Here is an 18413-nt window from a genome sequence, read left to right on the forward strand (position 1 = left end):
CAGACAACCTCTCCCGCAACAAAGCTAACGGTAGTTGGGCTAGCCTTGCAAAGATGCACTCAAACATTATCTCCATTCACATGAATATACAGTATATTCCTATAAACAGTAATGCAACACTAAATCAGTGACGATATAACTTTTGCTTGTCTTTTCTTGTGAATTTGTGAACATTTGCGAACATGTTCATTCAAAAGACCGGAGCATACATAACACCTACTTCTCCTCATCACGCTCTGAGCAAACTGAGGAGTAAGAGCATGGCTCCCGTTGATGACATCACAGCATTAACACAATTTAGAAAATAAATACTATAAAATATTCACTCTTGAAAGTAATGTAATACATCTTAAAATAACCTTAAAATAATTAATTAAAATAGATATGAGGGATTTTTGGTGAAATACATAAAGTATATTTTACGCCTGTTACACTGCCACCACCATACTTCACTGTGGGGATGGTGTTTTCGGGTGATGATAGGTGTTGGGTTTGCACCAGACATAGCGTTTTCCTTGATGGCCAAAAAGCTAAATTCTAGTCTAATCTGACCAGAGTACCTTCTTCCATATGTTTGGGGAGTCTCCCACATGCCTTTTGGCGAACACCAAACTTGTTTGCTTATTGACTGTATGTTTGTTTATTTCATGTGTAACTCTGTGTTATTGTTTGTGTCGCACTGCTTTGCTTTATCTTGGCCAGGTTTCAGTTGTAAATGAGAAGTTGTTCTCAACTAGCCTACCTGGTTAAATAAAAGTGAAATAAAATAAAATGAAAATAAAAATGTTTCTTTAAGCAATGGCTTTTTTTCTGGCCACTCTTCCGTAAAGCCCAGCTCTGTGGAGTGTACAACTTAAAGTGTCCTATGAACAGATACTCCATTCTCCGCTGTGGAGCTTTGCAGCACCTTCAGGGTTATCTTAGGTCTCTTTGTTGCCTCTCTGATTAATGCCATCCTTGCCTGGTCCATGAGTTTTGGTGGGCGGCCCTCTCTTGGCAGGTTTGTTGTTGTGCAATATTCTTTCCATTTTTTAATACTGGATTTAATGGTGCTCTGTGGGATGTTCAATGTTTCAGATATTTTTTTATAACCCAACCGTGATCTGTACTTCTCCACAACTTTGCCTGACCTGTTTGGAGAGCTCCTTGGTCTTCATGGTGCCGCTTGCTTGGTGGTGCCCCTTGCTTAGTGGTGTTGCAGACTCTGGGGCCTTTCGGAACAGGTGTATATATACTGAGATCATATGACAGATCATGTGACAGATTGCACACAGGTGGACTTTATTTAACTAATTATGTGACTTCTGAAGGTAATTGGTTGCACCAGATCTTATTTATGGGCTTCATAGCAAAGGATGAATACATATGCACACACCACTTTTCTGTTTAAAAAAATAAGTTATTTTTTTCATTTCACTTCACCAATTTGTAATGCAATAAAATAGAAAAAACGCCAAGGGGGATGAATACTTTTGAAAGGCACTGTATCTCACATTTATTTTAGACTAACATTTAGTTTTCAACAGTGGAACTTTGTATAAACCTTGCTGCCTGTCTCTCCGACATTTACAACATTGTTTCAATATTCAACACCCGTGCTAATATATCTTCCAAACACCCGCTTCTCGGGCATCATCACTTAAATAATAATGGACCAAATAACAATGGGACAACAAAAAAAGATTTTAAAAAGTGTATTATTATTATTATAATGATATCATTATTATTGTTATTAATACTATTGTTAATAGAAGCATTATAAATAAAGGTATGTTATTTGTTTAACTGTTGTTACCATAATAACTTTATAGTAATCAGTACTCTTATTGCTGTTAACAGTATTGTCAATGCTATAATATTATTTGTGCTATTAAGGCTATTCATAATTATATTTTTAAGTCTGCTTCCTAATAACATTTTACGAATTTCGACCATTTGTATTTTTCCTTACGATCTTCATTGCGGGTATTATATTTAGAATGGAAATTGCCGAGGTAACGGCTTTATTCTTGCCAGGTCTGGCTTATTCTTACTGGTATCTCAGTAGAGGGGTGTCGTCGTCCGTGGCGGTTCCATTGTTTCATTGTGTTTATTGGTTGTTGTGTCGCCTCGCCTGATCAGGGGAACACGGCCTCTGTCACGTAGCATACCCGTGCAGTTCTGCAGCACCCCAAATGATGGTGAGGTTCACGTATACAGTTTACAGAAGGCAAGACTGACAAATTAGGGGTGATAAACAAATGTTTTCTACTGCCTATTATCACTCAGCCACGCACCACTATCGACATGAAAACACACAATAAGAGTTGGAATGATAACCTCTGCGTGAACCAGTGTTAGACAGTTTTTTAAATCAATAGGTTTCAAAATCATTGATTCATTGGGGTTGCGTTGTACAAAGTTTCTTAATTACCACAGCACTACGCTCTCTTGCCCTAGTTGACAGCATAGACTAGCTAACTAGTTTATTAATCTAGCCTACATTCGTGATTATCAACTGATATAGCCTCCTACCCACCCCAGGAGAGGTTCTAGCAAAGAAGTAACACCATCAAAGGTCTGTGCACGGCCCTCAGCTGAACATTTTATTTCAGTTATCTTCTCCTTTTCAACTCAATGTTTGGTATCGTCAACTGCGCTCTCAGCTCCTTTCCTACTGAAATGCGTCCCCTAAAAGTTCTTTTGTAATCTAGGTTGTGATTAGATTTTTAAACCCCTTAACCCTTCAACAAAGTAAAGCTCTTTATTACTACTTATTCTTTACAGTCATGTTAGTTAATAACAAAAGTAAACTCTACGTTTCAACATTTCATATACAGTGGGGTCCGGAATGATTGGATCCCTTGATAAAGATGACGAAAAAATACTGTAGAAAACGAATAATACAAATACTGAGCTATATTGTATGCTTTTAAACCACAGGTTTTCAATGAGATTCAAATCCGGAGACTGAGATGGCCATTGCAAAATGTTGATTTTATGGACAATTAACCATTTCTTTGTGGATTTTGATTAGTGCTTGGGGTTATTGTCTTGCTGGAAGATTAATGTGGGTGATGAATTTCCACATGAAAGTCCCCTGACTCAGATTGCTACTCATTCCACTGTGACAGAAACCCCACCCACTGAGCAGCCACTGAGGTAGGGTTAGATACAGCCTGGTTACAGTACCACAAGCTATATAGCTGTCCCCACACCTTTCTTAGAGTGATGGGTAAAAGTGAAGCAAATAGAAAAACATGTGAAGATTCTGTTTGATAAGTGATGATGGTGTTGCTGGTTAGTTTCCATGGAAGCCTGTTGATGCATTCTGAGTGAACCTGCCTTCTGGTTCCCATTTTTTTGCAATGGATTGAGTTGGTGGGTCTGAGTCTCACTACTCTCTCTCCCTAGAGTTAAATTGGTGGACAGAGCTGTCTACCCTAGCTGACAATTATTTTGTATTATGGCGGAAACAGCATCCATAGTAATTTCATGCAATTTGGCAATATAAATACATATTTTAAATGTTTTTTATTTGGTTGTATTGCATGTTTTAGTTTTAATGCTAGAATCCTTATTTGCTACCTACATTGATTCCTGAATAATGTAGCTTAAAAATGCCTCATGAGCTTAGTTCAACCCCATCAGAACTAAAAAATAAGCTTGTTTTTACTCCAGGGTTCGTAAACAATGTAAATGTAAACAAACACTATATAGTCTCAAAACATGGTAAAACTATAATTTTGATAGAATTAATAGTTTGTCCCTGCATCCATAGTTCTGTCTATGAATTTGAAAGTGCTTGAATTTCTCTAGGCCAATCCCTCAGCATTTTACCAAAACAGAGGAGGGGTGTCCACATTGTTATTGTTTAAATTAAAGTCCCAGCTTTAATGTGACTGACATACAAGTGACAGAAAGTCACTGAATGTGGGTTGGCTGTGGTTCAGATTCATGCCAACCACAGAGCGGTGCAAATGTAAAGGGCAAAGTGTTGAACTGACCGGCAGTGGGACACTGACTGCATTAGCGGGAATATCACAAGCTGGTTGATCCCCTAACTCAAAAGCATTGTTTTACTTTTTAACAATGTTAAAGGGTTCTTCACACACACACTTTGACCCTTTACTTTGACATTTCTGTGGAAAAATGGAAGTTAAGTTTCTTAACCCAGTCAAAAGACCGCTTTGTGAATGAGGGCACTGATATTAATGTGTATGCCCTGAATTTTAACTGAATTTTATGATTGTTTTTATATTAATACAGTTACGTAAAACCCTCTTGCTGAGATGTTCCCTCTCAGCATGTCCCCTGCAGATAAGGCTGGCTCTCCTCTTTTTCCCTTAATTCCCATGGCACAATGCTGTCTTGCCCCCTTCATGTATCAATGCTGCACTCCATACTACGGGAAAATGGTGTCATTATGGCAGAACGACCCATAAAAGACATAAAAAGGTCTGCAGATGTACTGATATAAAATGTGATCGTTTTGATAGGTGATCTCATGCTGATGTTAAGACATTAAAAAAAATATGAAAATATATGCACTGACTACTGTGTCTCCCAAATGACTAAATTGTAAATGAAGAGGCTAACCAGGTCCAAAGGGCAGTAAGGCTGATCTATTCTGGTGGATACTGACGCAAGTCACTACAGTCCACTAAGAGAGAGGATTTTTAGAAGAAGAGTCAACTAACAAAGAGTATAAAATTCTTTATATTGGACCTCCCGAACAACGCAGCAGTCTAAGGCATTGCATCGCAGTGCTAGAGGCGTCACTACAGACCTGGGTTCGATCCCAGGCTGTATCACAACCGGCTGTGATCGGCAGTCCCATAGGGCGGCACACAATTGGCCCAGCGTCGTCCGAGTTAAGGGAGTGTTTGGCTGGGGGGGGTCTTTACTTGGCTTATTGCGCTCTAGCGACTCCTTGTGGTGGGCCGGGCGCCTGCAGGCTGAGCTCGGTCGTCAGTTGAACAGTGACACATTGCTTCCGGGTTAAGCGGGCGGGTGTTAAGAAGCGAGGTTTGGTGGGTCATGTGACTCGACCTTCGCCTCCCGAGCCTGTTGGGGAGTTGCAGCGATGAGACAAGATCGAAATTATAATAATAATTACAAATGAAAGAATGTAAATACTGAAAAAAATATATAAACCAAACATGCAACAATTTCAAAGAGGAGATCAGTCAATTGACATACATTCATTAAGCCCTAATCTATGGATTTCACATGGCAGGGATTACAGATATGCATCTGTTTGTCACTAATAACTTAAAAATGGGTCTCAGGATTTCATCACGGTATTTTTGTGCATTCAAATTGCCATCGATAAAATGCAATTGTGTTCGTTGTCTGTAGCTTATGCCTGCCCATACCATAACACCACCGCCACCATGTGTCACTCTGTTCACAACGTTGACATCAGCAAACTGCTCTCCCACATGACGCCATACAGATAGTCTGCGGTTGTGAGGCAGGTTGAACGTACTGCCAAATTCTCTAAAACGATGTAGGAGTTAACCACAGTGGTTAGAGCGTTGGGCCAGTAACCGGAACGTTGTTGGATTGAATCCCCGAGTTGACAAGGTAAAAATCTGTTGTTCTGCCCCTGAGCAAGGCAGTTAACCCACTGTTCCCCGGGCGCCGAAGACGTGGATGTTGATTAAGGCAGCCCCCCGCACCACTCTGATTCAGAGAGGTTGGGTTAAATGCGGAAGACACATTTCAGTTGAATACATTCAGTTGGACAACTGACTAGGTATTTCCCTTTCCACTTATGGTAGAGAAATTAACATTAAATTCTCTGGCAACAACTCTGGTGGATATTCCTGCAGTCAGCATGCCAATTGCACGCTCCCTCAAAATTTGAGACATCTGTGGTATTGTGTTGTGTGACAAAACTGCACATTTTAGAGTGGCCTTTTATTAACCCCAGCACAAGATGCACCTGTGTAATGATCATGCTGTTTAAACAGATTCTTGATATGACACACCTATCAGGTGGATGGATTATCTTGGCAAAGGGGAAATGCTCACTAACAGGGATTTAAACAAATTTGTGCACAAGATTTGAGAGAAATAAGCTTTTTGTGTGTATGGAACATTTCTGGGATAATTTACTTCAGCTCATGAAACCAAGTGGACCAACACTTTACATGTTACATTTATATTTTTGTTCAGTGTATAAAAAGCTTTACATAAGGTTTGCCTAACAAACTAGATCATTTCTCATGAACTAATTAGTCTTGAAAAATTAATCTAGCCTACATCAGCGATGATTAGCTGATATAGCCTCCTACCCACCCCAGGAGTGGTTCTAGCAAAATAAGTATCCCCATCAAAGGTCTGTGCACAGCCCTCAGCTGAACATATTATTTCAGTTATCTTCTCCTCTTCAACTCAATGTTTGTGTCACGACTTCCGCCGAAGTTGGTCCCTCTCCTTGTTCGGGCGGCGTTCGGCGGTCGAAGTCACCGACCTTCTAGCCATCGCTGATCCAACTTTCATTTTCCTTTGGTTTTGTCTTGTCTTGTATCACACCTGGTTCCAATCTCATTCATTATATGTTGTGTATTTAACCCTCTGTTCCCCCTCATTGTCCTTGTCGGTGATTGTTTGTTTGTGAGCTATGTGCAAGTTATGTTCTGGTGTGCGACGGGTTTTGTACCCAGTTGTATTATTTTGTATATTTTGGTTTTCAGAGTTTTTGAGCACTTATTAAACTGCTCCGTTTATACCAAGTTCGATCTCCTACGCCTGACTTCCCTGCCACCAGCACGCACCCCCTTACAGTTAGGTATCGTCAACTGAGCTCTCAACACCTTTCCTACTGAAATGTGTCCCCTAAAAGTTATTTTGTAATCTAGGTTATGAATAGATTTATAAACCCCTTAACCCTCCAACAAAGTATGATTCTTTATTATTACTTATTATTTATCATTAATTTGATCAGCTATGATTACAGTCATGTTAGGTAATAACAACAGTATAATCTATATGTTTCCACAATTCATATAGATATACAATTAAATTGACCCCCAAGCATTACCTCAATCATTGGTAAACATGTTGGGGGAAAGTAAACTGCGGTTGCTCTCATATTTCAAAATACTGTATGGTTAGTTCTAAATGGGAAAATGACGCATGCATCGGCCTACTTAATTTCTTTGGAAGCCCCTTACCTCTGTGAGCCTGAGAAGTGTAGAGTAGCATTTGACCACAGAGTGACTCTCTGCTGCATGCAACCTAGCAGTATGTAGGTCAGTGGAAGAAGCCTCTCTGACATCTCAACATCATTCATTAACTCAGTTGACTCTGAAGGTTTTAAGTAATATCACTACCATCAAGCATAAAACCCTCTTTTATTCTGCATTACATCAGACAATGCACCACTGAGTCATAGAAAGACACTAAAGTTCGATCTTGCAGTGACATAATATTATTGCTAGATATAGACAGAACTTTAACAGAGGGAGGAGGGGAAGAGAGAGAGATAAAGGGAGAGAGAGATGTGGTATTGATGAATTACAATCTATTTGAACAGTCTGTAGTGAAGTTGGATTCGTTTCTTGTTCTCATTGCCCTCTCATCTATTAAATTCTATTTCAGATAATGACCATATGATAAACACTAACAGCATGAGGAGAATATGTTGTCCCCATTCTACCCAGGCCTCTTCCCAAAAATGTACAAACTTTACTTGCCAACAGTACAATAATAATAATAATACATGGGATTTAATGCGCTTTTTGAAAAACCCACAGACACTCACTGTACAGCAAAGAGTATAGAACAAAAACAAGAATAAGACAATAAAATGAATACAAGCTACTTAGACATCCTTTTCCCAGACCAAACTGTTTCAGCGAGCTTTGAGATTTGGCTTGGTCATAAACACATTTATTCATCTTGTGTAATGCTCTGATGCCCCCCCCCCCCCCCCCCCCACACACACACACACACACACTACATATGCCCACACACAACATGCACACACATGCATACTGCCACCACAAACCCACTCATACACACTTTCACATTCACCACATATGCTGCTGCTACTGTCTATTGTCTATCTGTTAACTAGTCACATTATCCCTACCATCAAGGAACACCTGCTCTTTCCATGACATAGACTAACCAGATGAACCCAGGTGAAAGATATGATCCCTTGTTGATGTCACTTGTTAAATCCACTTCAATCAGTGTAGATGAAGGGGAGGAGACAGGTTAAAGAAAGATTTTTAAGCCTTGAGACAATTGAGACATGGATTGTGTATGTGCGCCATTTAGAGAGTGAATGGGCAAGAAAAAATATTTAAGTGCCTTAGAACAGGGTATGGTAGTAGGTGCCAGGTGCACCGGGTTTGAGGGTGTTAAGAATTGGGTTTTTCACACTCAAAAGTTTCCCGTGTTTATCAAGAATGATCCACCACCCAAAAGCTTGACACAACTATGGGAAGCATTGGAGTGAACATGGGCCAGCTTCCCTGTGGAACGCTTTCGACACCTTGTAGAGTCCATGACCCGACGAATTACGGCTGTTCTAAGGGCAAAAGGTGGGCAACTCAATATTAGGAAGGTGTTCCTAATGTTTAGTACACTCAATGTATGTAATTACATAGCTACTTAAATTATCTCGTACCAATGCACATTGACTCGGTACTGGTACTCCCTGTACATAGCCATGTTATTTTTACTAGTTTTTGTTATTCGTTATTCACTGTGTATTTTTTCCTCATGTCACTATTTATATATATGAAGCATGTGACAAATACAAGTAGATTTGATGCTGACTGCAGCAGACTTGCTTTTCCATGGGAACAGTTTGCTGTGGTTTAGTGTATGAAGGGAAGAAATACAGGTGTCAGATCTTAATTTGACCAGTTTCGTCACAGGAGTAAAATAATCCTGCAGCAGGAGGACTTGATTATTTAAAAAATATATTTTCTATTGGGAAATTAGTCTTGGATAGGCTACAGTAGGCTATAGTTTAGGTGTAGCCTACAGCTGCATTTCATATACACTTGTATGGCGTAGTGGAGAACAATATCTATCTTGTGTTATTAAGCTATATAAAACAACGGTTGTTGAAATGCATGTACATTTGAATGTCACAGCAGTAGGACCTACAGTAGTAGGACATTTATTCTGTCTGGTTCTTTAGCGTTTGAGCGAGCGAAAGAGAAAGAAACCTGCAGTTTTCAGTAAATATATGTAAATCAAGAGGCACATTTGAATTTCCTCAGGTGCAGGAAAATTCTCTGTGACCACAGAGTGATCAAATTAAGATAATACATCTGTACTTGCCTGGTTGAACCAGAATGAACACTGCCCACCATTATTCTACCTCTTTACTTATCAGGTCTGGTTCAACCAGCCAGGCAAAAGGAATACAGTATTGCCAAGTTTATTTACACAGCCATCTGAATCTACTCTACATCATGGTCCTTTTGTGTCAACTCTCTTATTCAAGAACTGCTGAAAGTGGTTGGATCTCTCATTGAGACATGTAGTATATTGTCATTTGTATGAGTTTAAGGTAACCAGGTCAGGAGGATGTGGCTGCTATAGTTGTCGTTTTACTGCTGCTCTGTGGGGCCTAGGACACTAGGCATACAGTTCTATGTCACTCAAAATTAACTGGTTCAACTCAACAAGTTCTTCTCTTGTGCCTTATAGCAGGACAGGTGAGGGTGACTCCTCTCTATAATGGGCCCAGAGTTGACTTGGTAATGAAAAATGTTCCACTGCTGCAGCAAACCCGAGAAATAGACACATGGAACTACAGCATGTACAAGCTAAACTATATTTAGGCCGACTGACGAAAAAATACAAACTTAACACTTGGCCCAAATGTTCAACTTTTTGCATACGCTCTAAATGGGTACTGATCCCAAAGCAAAAGGTTACGCATGAAAATCAGAGAGAGAGTTATGCATGTTTAGCTGCTAATAAAATGCATTTGTTACTGCATGTAGTTCGTTTGACTGGACTGGAACCTCTGGCTGGTGAAGGAGCCAAGCAGTTAGTGTTGGGACAGTAACCGGAAGGTTGCTTGTTCGAATCCCAGAGCCAGCAATGTGGAAAAATCTGTCATTCCGCCCTTGACCAAGGCAGTTAACCCCAACAACAACTGCTCCCCGGGCACCGATGACATCAATTAAGGCAGGCCCTGCACCTCTCCGATTCAGAGGGGTTGGGTTAAATGAGGAAGACACATTTCGGTTGAATGCATTCAGTTGTGCAACTGAGAAGATATCCCCTTTCCCTAATGGGTGGCTTGTAACAGAATGAAATTTCTAAACTGAGATAAATAAGGAAAGTATCAGTTTTCATCTCATACAACTGAATGCAGTCATTGTTTGTATTTGACAGTTGAATTGCTGTGTGCTTTTAGGTGGATAGTGCTTCTGCATTTCATTCAATCCTCATAAAATGGGTATATAGTCCGTACTCCGTATCAGAGGATGATAAATATAGTAGTAAAGTTTTGTTTTACAGTAAGGCAGTTCCTCCTTCTCAACATCTGTGAGTGAACAGGTGAACATCAGGCGTCCATCTTTAAAGAGGGCTGACACCTGCAGCTTTGCCCTTTACCAGTGAATGCTGTTTACTCTTTCAAAACCTTTTGAACGGTCAATATTCTCCTCACAGTTTTGTTTTCACATGGTAGCCTAGTAATCCTATTAGTTCTGTGACACCTCTGTAGAGTCTGTGACCTGTGTGTGAACCCTACTGTAGCTCTCCCATCCCAAATCAACTGTTATTCGTCACGTACACAGTTTACAGCAGGTAAGATTAACTGACGCAAGTTAAGGGTGATAGACAAATGTTTTCTACTGCCTATTACCACTCAGATACGCACCACTATTGACATGAAAACACACAATATGGAATGATAACATCTGTGTGAAACAGTAAGTTTTTTTAATCAATGGGTTTCATAGATTGGGGTTGCGCTATACAAAGTTTCAGTGGTTCTTACATATAATATCCCTAGGTCCAGTCAAAGTCTCTGTGATAATGGTCTGATGAAGTGTCAAACTCTGTTTGTATTCTGGATGATAATTCCTCATCCTTCTACTCTATTGTTCTACTCTATTGTTTTTGATAGAGGGCCTGCCACAGGGTCTACAGCAGTATACCACAGCAAACCAAACTAAAGAGATACCATGGCCTTCTTCCCCATCCCCCATCTAAATATACACATTTTGCTTAAATACTTATTGCCTGATTTGCATTTTGTACACGATCCCAAAGTGGCCATTCAATTAGTTGCATTTAGTAGTTAAATGCACTAAGGATGCATTTAGCATGTCCAGGTCCATGTGGGATTTTCCCATGACTCATCTGGAACATGCTGAGGCAGAGAGCGGATTTGCATGAATTGGAGAAAGTTGCCAAGTGAAAGTTGTCTAACAGGTACAGTACAAACTGTAACTATTAAGCAATTATCCTGGAAAGGGCACACACTATACCAGATTGATAGCTCAGTCTGCATATTTTTTTTTATATACAGTAGGTACCAGTAGATTACAGTAGATATTTAACTCACTACTGTCTATTGGATGTGATTCATGTTTTTCACTCATGGAAAAGTTGTCCATTTGTATTTAACGCAATAAAATACATTTCACATAGTCATGTAAATGTGCAACACCATCGACCCTCCATGTGTGTCTGTATAATCAGCCCCCACACAGTCTGATATGGATTTCTTCCATCCTACGGTTGGCTACTGTTGTGTAACCTCTTGGCCTCCTCTGTGACCCCTGGCTTTCTTTTAGACAGAGTTTCCAATCTGCTCCTTACCCCTTCCTCTTGACACTAACTCTTGGAGATTTGAAGACTCTGTACAGGGTATGGATAGGTATAGGCAATGTAGTGAAATAAACTTGATAAAATAAACTTGATTTGATTTGGAGGTGCTTCCACCTTACAGATCTGCACACCTTGAAGGATTAGAGCCAAAGTGAAGTGGTAGGGAGTCAATTGAGACTGGCTGTGTTTCACACAGTAAAGTGCAGATTGCAATAAAACAAAAGTATCAGGAAAAGAGACAGATAGAGAAAGACAGTGTCTGTCAGCCAGACCTTTATTTGTTTGGAAATCAGCGTCTCTACGACAGTGAATTGACACTGTCATTTTCTGACCCAGATTCAGCCAAGGGAGGCCTACTGTAGCAAGTCAAGATAATGTGTCACAGAGGCTATCTAAAGCCATTGTGAAATCCTCCATGTCAGGCGGCCTTGAAGGACTTTAAGGGGGGGTTTTATGATGAAAGGGGCTTATCTAAGGGAACGCTGGAGTATAAGATGCCTGATGGTTGAGATGGGGTGGACATGCTGTTAAAGCACTACCTGGGGTAGACAGACAATCCGCTCTCATTTTCACCATATCATCCTTTCTTCTTCACCTCCTTTTTCATCTCCTGCACCTCCTTTCTACCCCAGCTACTATTCAGCATGGGAGTCAATTACAGCTTTGAAGAGTAAGTCACAATACTTACTATGGATACCAAACCTGGACGCTTGATTTGGAGAAATAAGGGTTTTGTAAAGACGAAACTTGCCCTTTCTTTGCTAGGTTAAAAATGTAATTTAACAAGGGCAGTAGGAGGGATTTTGATATTGCAGCTTTTGGGGGTTTTCTTGATCAGGGAAATAGCTAGGCCTATGTCAGTTTCAGCTCCAGCCTCTTCAGGTCTTATGGGTGCTTTAGTCATTATTCATGCGGACCAGAATGCATGTGGGTGGTGAGCCACAAATGGAGGCTATGTATGATCTGATAGTGGCATTCCAATGGGCTGTAGTCATGTATTTGCACCCTAAATTAGCTTTTTCCTGTAAGAGCTATTTCTGAAAAGTAGCTGAAAGACTTGTTTTTCCATGCAGAAATTGGTTCACTTTAGGCTTGTTTAAAGATTTCTGGCTTGTGGTTGCGAGATTAGATTGTGTTTCAGTCATATTGTAGAGGGGTTTGTAGAGGGGTTTTGGTGAAATGTATTACATAATTTAAAGTAGATAAACAATATATTGATGTGTGTGATTGCATCCTCAGGTTTGAACAGATCCACACCAAGGACAATAACACGAGACACCACAAGCATCGCTGCTGTCTGGTAGTGGAGAAATTCCAGCTAGCTGTGCTGTGCTGCTCTACTGCCATAAACTGGGAGGTGAGTTCTGATTCAAGGATCTAAAGATGTGGCATTGCATTCAACCACTTCTATCTCTAAAACAATGAGAGCAGTTTCTCATTATAAAGAATGGATTAGACAAATGAAACAAGTATGAAATAGATTTAAGCAAGTTTGAAACTATTTTTATTTGACATTTATATATCTAGGTTAGGTTTGTTGTATCTATATCTATGAAATATCTATGAAATATTGTAGCTTTAAGGCACATATTTGTTAGCCTGGGTACCAGTCTTCTTCTCCTAACATTCCACTCCTTGCCACTTCTTCTCATATGCTAAACATGTTTGGCAAATGGCACGGAGTACAAGGAGTGGAAGGTTAGGAGACACAGACTAGTACCCAGGCTACAGAATTGTTGGCTCACTGCCATGAGTGCAACAATGAGATATTTTGACAGTTAGCTCAAACCTGCCGGACACCCCATATATGGGCATATGCCCTGTAATTCAGTTTACTACAAGTGCCATCCTGTTTTTCGAGAAAGGAATCTAAAACACAAAAGGTGGCCAATATGGTTTCCACAAGCAGGTCTGCTATCAGCCAATGAGATTTAGGGGGATGGAAGTTGAATGAAGTAAGATAGAGCATTTGATGGTTGGGTATAGGTTATCAGTTTACACTCTTGCCTGTGCCTGTGGTACATACAGTATCATATACTGAGGCAACTGTGTTACATTATTAGTATACATGAGTTGTGTTTGGGGTGAATAAGAGGAATATTAGTAGACATGAGACCAATGCAGGAGAACATCAAGGTGCTTTACTTTGCAAACAAATGTCTGGAGCCATATGTAGAGGTGGGTTGCTAACTATACTCTGATATTTGTGAATTAAAATGTTTAGTGTGAGATAATGTACTAGTATGCATGCCATTTTATTTGTATTTTTGAAATACCTTTAGTATGACCCAAATATGTGAAGAGTAGTTTATTTATTGGTGAAGGGTTGAAGAAATTATTGTATTTTGTCTTTTATCAACCACCCTGACTCACTAGTACTGATTGTGGGTGTAATTTCATGTTTTATTGTGTTTGTGTTTGAGTCAGTTAATTACTCAGCCTTGTTTTACAATATCAGTGTGGTTAAGAAACTCACAGCAGAGAGAAAAAGAGAGTGTGTTTTAACAGTGATGTGGCTGAGAAACTCACAGAGAAAAAGAGAGTGTGTTTTAACAGAGATGTGGCTGAGAAACTCAGAGAAAAAGAGAATGTGTTTTAACAGAGATGTGGCAGAGAAATTCACAGAGTGAAAAAGAGTGTGTTTTAACAGAGATGTGGCTGAGAAACTCACAGCAGAGAGAAAAGGAGAGTGTCTTTTAACAGAGATGTGGCTGAGAAAATCACAGAAAGAAAAAGAGAATGTGTTTTAACAGAGATGTGGCTTAGAAACTCACAGAGAGAAAAGGAGAATGTGTTTTAACAGAGTTGTGATTTCATGTCCAAATCATCCCAAAGTGTCTGAAATGGATTTTGTACCTTAATAAAGTTACTTTAAGATAATTTGAACATGAAAGTGAAAAATTATAATATCTGGGACATATAAGTAATTTTGTAATTTTGGTGAACTTTCCCCTTAACAGAGTTGGTGGTTATTTCCTTGCAGATCATCACAGGGAAGGATTCAATAAAGCCTCGATGGAGCATGTGCAGGTCAGAGGAGGGTAAACGCTCTGAGGACGAGGAGCCTGAGGACATACTTCCTGTTCTCCGAAATCACAGCCAGCTCCTCAACGACCAACACATCGAGAGTGTGAGTTACTGTTAAACTACACTACAACAAAACACTGTGGCTAATACAGTCAATTCTGGCACGTTTACAGAAATGTTGATGAAGGTGCTTTATACCTGTCAAATAAACCTAATGAAGTAAAGGAAAAGTAAAGCAATCATCTCACAGCACTATATAGGCTACACTGCCAGCTCATGGGAGGAACTTAGTGCTTTGGTTTGTTTGATATGTACAAAGCTAAATATGGGACTTTTTTTTGGTTCTTCAATTTATACTGAGTTCCGGGAAAATAAAGTGCACATACTCATCTCAGCATTACACAGCTTTGTCATGTGAATTTAAATGGGACATTTTCTCATCATCCATCTCATCCTCTGTTTCTGAAACCCACAGCTAGCCAATCACATACCAGTGAGGACACAGGGGTATCCATGGAACCTGGTCTACAGCACAGCCATTCATGGCACCAGCCTGAAGACTCTGTACAGGCAAATGGCCCACATCGACAGTCCTGTGCTTCTGGTCATCAAAGACATGGGAAAAAAGGTAGACATCTCAACAACGCACTGTTCTATATGACTGACATCTAACGTACTGTTACATCCATGTACTGCTATTACAATGTTATTACATTATGAATGGGTCATACGATCCCAGTAAAATGCTAATAGGTTTGTTTCCCTCTCTCTTAGGTGTTTGGTGCCTTCTCCTCCCATCCCTTCAGAGTGAGTGACTGTTGCTATGGAACAGGAGAGACTTTTGTCTACAGCTTCGACCCTGCATTCAAGGTAACACTGCATACTGTTGTGTGCACGGCTTTGTCCAAAATGGCATCCTATTCACTATATACCCACTTCTACATTTGACCAGAGCTTACCTTTGTACTATAGGGAATAGGGTTGTAGTTAATAGGCTGTCTCTTGACTGTTGTGATGGGTGGAGTTAATCTGACACCTCTCTCTCTTCACACAGGCCTACAGGTGGAGTGGTGAGAACTCGTACTTCATCAGGGGCCATATGGACTCTCTACAGATTGGTGGAGGAGGGTAAGTGTTCAGAATTTTCTTTATCAGAAATACCGAAGCCTTTATCATCTAAAAGTAAATCTAGTTAGCTTCCACAAACTCATTGATGTCTACAGATCAGATAGGCTAAACCGCATCCTTTGGCTCTGGTCTGATATATGTTTCTCTTGTTGACCTCTAGGGGGCTTTTTGGCCTGTGGCTGGATGCTGATCTGTACTACGGTGCCAGCTTCCCATGTCACACCTTCAACAACCAGCCCCTGTCCACCCAGCAAGACTTCACAGTGCAGGACCTGGAGGTCTGGACTGTCCAGTAAACAGAGCGAGACGCTGAGAGACTCAGAAGCGGAAAAGAGAGAGAGAAAAAAGCCAGAGCCATGTCTATCTATGGTTTACAACATGTCTTTACTTGTGTTCAGTGAGGTTAGCCTGTGTTCAAGCTGTTAAAGTACAGTAAGCTTAATACAGTAAGCTTGGTTTGTGCAATGACTGTATATATGAATGTACAATGCCATCGATCACGTGACACCAGTCATTCCTATGTGAAAACTCAATAGTGCATTTGAAGCCAAGGAAGTCCGTTAAGATGGCGTCTCATGTGGGAGATTTACGTAGGCATTACATGCTTAGTTTGAGCTACTCCAGGATGTGACGTTGCAGGCTAGCTGCCCCCTCTCATTGAGTATTTCACGTTAAAGGCAGAATGGGGCATGCTGCCATTAGCTACTAAATTATGATAATAACTTCTTCTGTGTGCGATTTTAAAACAATCGGTTCAAGCACATACATCTGGGGTAATAGAAGCAATTCTTAGTACAATTTTTTGTTTTTATTTGTTATTATATTTATACGAAGATTGACCATGAAGATTGTCATCTTCCCATTCACTGTAATGGGGATCCTGTGTTCTGCAAATAATGCCTGCAGTACTGTGGTTGGCCTTGAATGAGAGGGGGCAGTCATTCTCCCCTGGGTTTGTCCTGTGTAAAACCTGGTCTAGTGACTTTTAGGCTGGTTTTACCTGTGTTTTACCAGTGCGTAACCTATTATACCAGCATTAACTCGGGTTGTATCTGTGTTTAGCCTGGTTAACTGAGGACTGTATTGTGTAGAAATAGACAGGCTGTTTTACAGTGTCCTGCTGTTTGCTGCTCAATACCTGCTACTGAACAAGCTCTGTCCAATACGAGCATTACAACTGGTTCTAGACATCTAAGCTGTAAACCCTCCATCAATCCTTTGTTATGGACAGCATTTACAAACCAAAGCCCATTTTAGAGTAAGATCCTATTCTCATTACAATTCCATCATAAGCTTTGAACTTTATAGAGGCTAAGATGAACACTACTGTACTACCCAACTATTTTGTATTTATTTCTGTGTCTGTGTTACAAGGGTACAACATCAGATGCCCCGTAGGGATTCCTCACACACACAACACTCAGGTCTAGAAACAGCCACGGTAATGGTTTGTACTAAAGGTATGGGTTTAAATCCATGTTAAATGTTTTCTTACATTTCTAAAAGAGAATAATGAAATTTGTTTAAAAGAACGAAACAGGATATAAGATGGACCAATTGTTTTAATTTGGCGTCTTTTTCACATTCCTTTGGTGTTTTTTATATTTGCTATAAAAATATATATATAGATATATTTAAAGAATGTTATCCATGGAAGTATTTTGTTTTGTTTTTCTGTATGTGTGCTGTACAGTGCTGGCACTGTTAATGGCTCCTTATTAAAATTCTGCATTTCCAGGTGACAAAAAATGTGCTTTAAACTTGTGTGATTATGTGACTGATTGTTATAAGATCAATAAGCACCATTGCCTGAAATAGTAATACTAATATTAATGATAACAAAAGGATAACAACAAAAGGACATTTGACATGTTTTAGATTAACCCAGTATTTTGAAATATCATGCTAGATGCCCAGTCATTTCTGTATGTTGAAATTAAGCTAGCAAAAGGTAGCCTAAGGCCACCTCAGTAATCACACATACATCAGTCATTGTACAACTATTGGTTTTGAAAGAAATTATAAAATGTCACAGCATTGATTTACATGTTGCTGTACTGTCAAAGAAAGTATGTTAGATTAATGAAAATGACACCTGCAATCTCAAAAGCAAGGCCTACATAGGATGCAGCCTAATGTACTTACGCAACAGCTAATGGGGATCCTAATAAAATACAAAATACCTAAGTTGAGCACATCTTTAGTACTGTAAATAGTAAGGAGAAGTTAGATAAACAATAGTCTATGACCAGTAAAAAATAAATCAAGAAGTTAATCTTTATCGTTCTTTTCCTAGGTCACGAAAATGGCTTTAAAAAACCCATCTTTAAATAATTTTGGCAAATACAACAATGCAATATAACCGTAGCATTGACTTATACATGTTGAAGAAGTGGCAGAAAATAGAAAAGCATATCTGTTAAATGTCTAAAATGTAAATATTTTATCTAGAC

General features: G+C 39.7%; 1 protein-coding gene across 3 annotated transcripts; it reads left to right on the forward strand.

Annotated features, from left to right (window-relative positions):
* Positions 1-12331: 12331 nt before the first annotated feature.
* On the forward strand, positions 12332-17720 carry LOC139564437 (nuclear receptor coactivator 7-like). 3 transcript variants are annotated; one of them, XM_071383954.1, is made up of 7 exons: positions 12332-12475; positions 13045-13162; positions 14789-14935; positions 15308-15460; positions 15607-15702; positions 15887-15960; positions 16121-17720. In XM_071383954.1, the coding sequence occupies exons 1-7, from the start codon at positions 12450-12452 to the stop codon at positions 16254-16256; spliced, it is 750 nt and encodes a 249-aa protein (XP_071240055.1). In that variant the 5' UTR covers positions 12332-12449; the 3' UTR covers positions 16257-17720. The 3 variants fall into 3 exon arrangements, with proteins under 3 accessions (XP_071240055.1, XP_071240057.1, XP_071240056.1); XM_071383956.1 differs by lacking the exons at positions 12332-12475; positions 13045-13162 and adding an exon at positions 13742-13983 and having other exon boundaries at positions 14766-14935; XM_071383955.1 differs by lacking the exons at positions 12332-12475; positions 13045-13162 and adding an exon at positions 13748-13983.
* The last annotated feature ends 693 nt before the right edge of the window (positions 17721-18413 follow it).

The sequence above is a fragment of the Salvelinus alpinus genome, chromosome 35, assembly GCF_045679555.1.
Source record: "Salvelinus alpinus chromosome 35, SLU_Salpinus.1, whole genome shotgun sequence".
Taxonomy (NCBI): domain Eukaryota; kingdom Metazoa; phylum Chordata; class Actinopteri; order Salmoniformes; family Salmonidae; genus Salvelinus; species Salvelinus alpinus.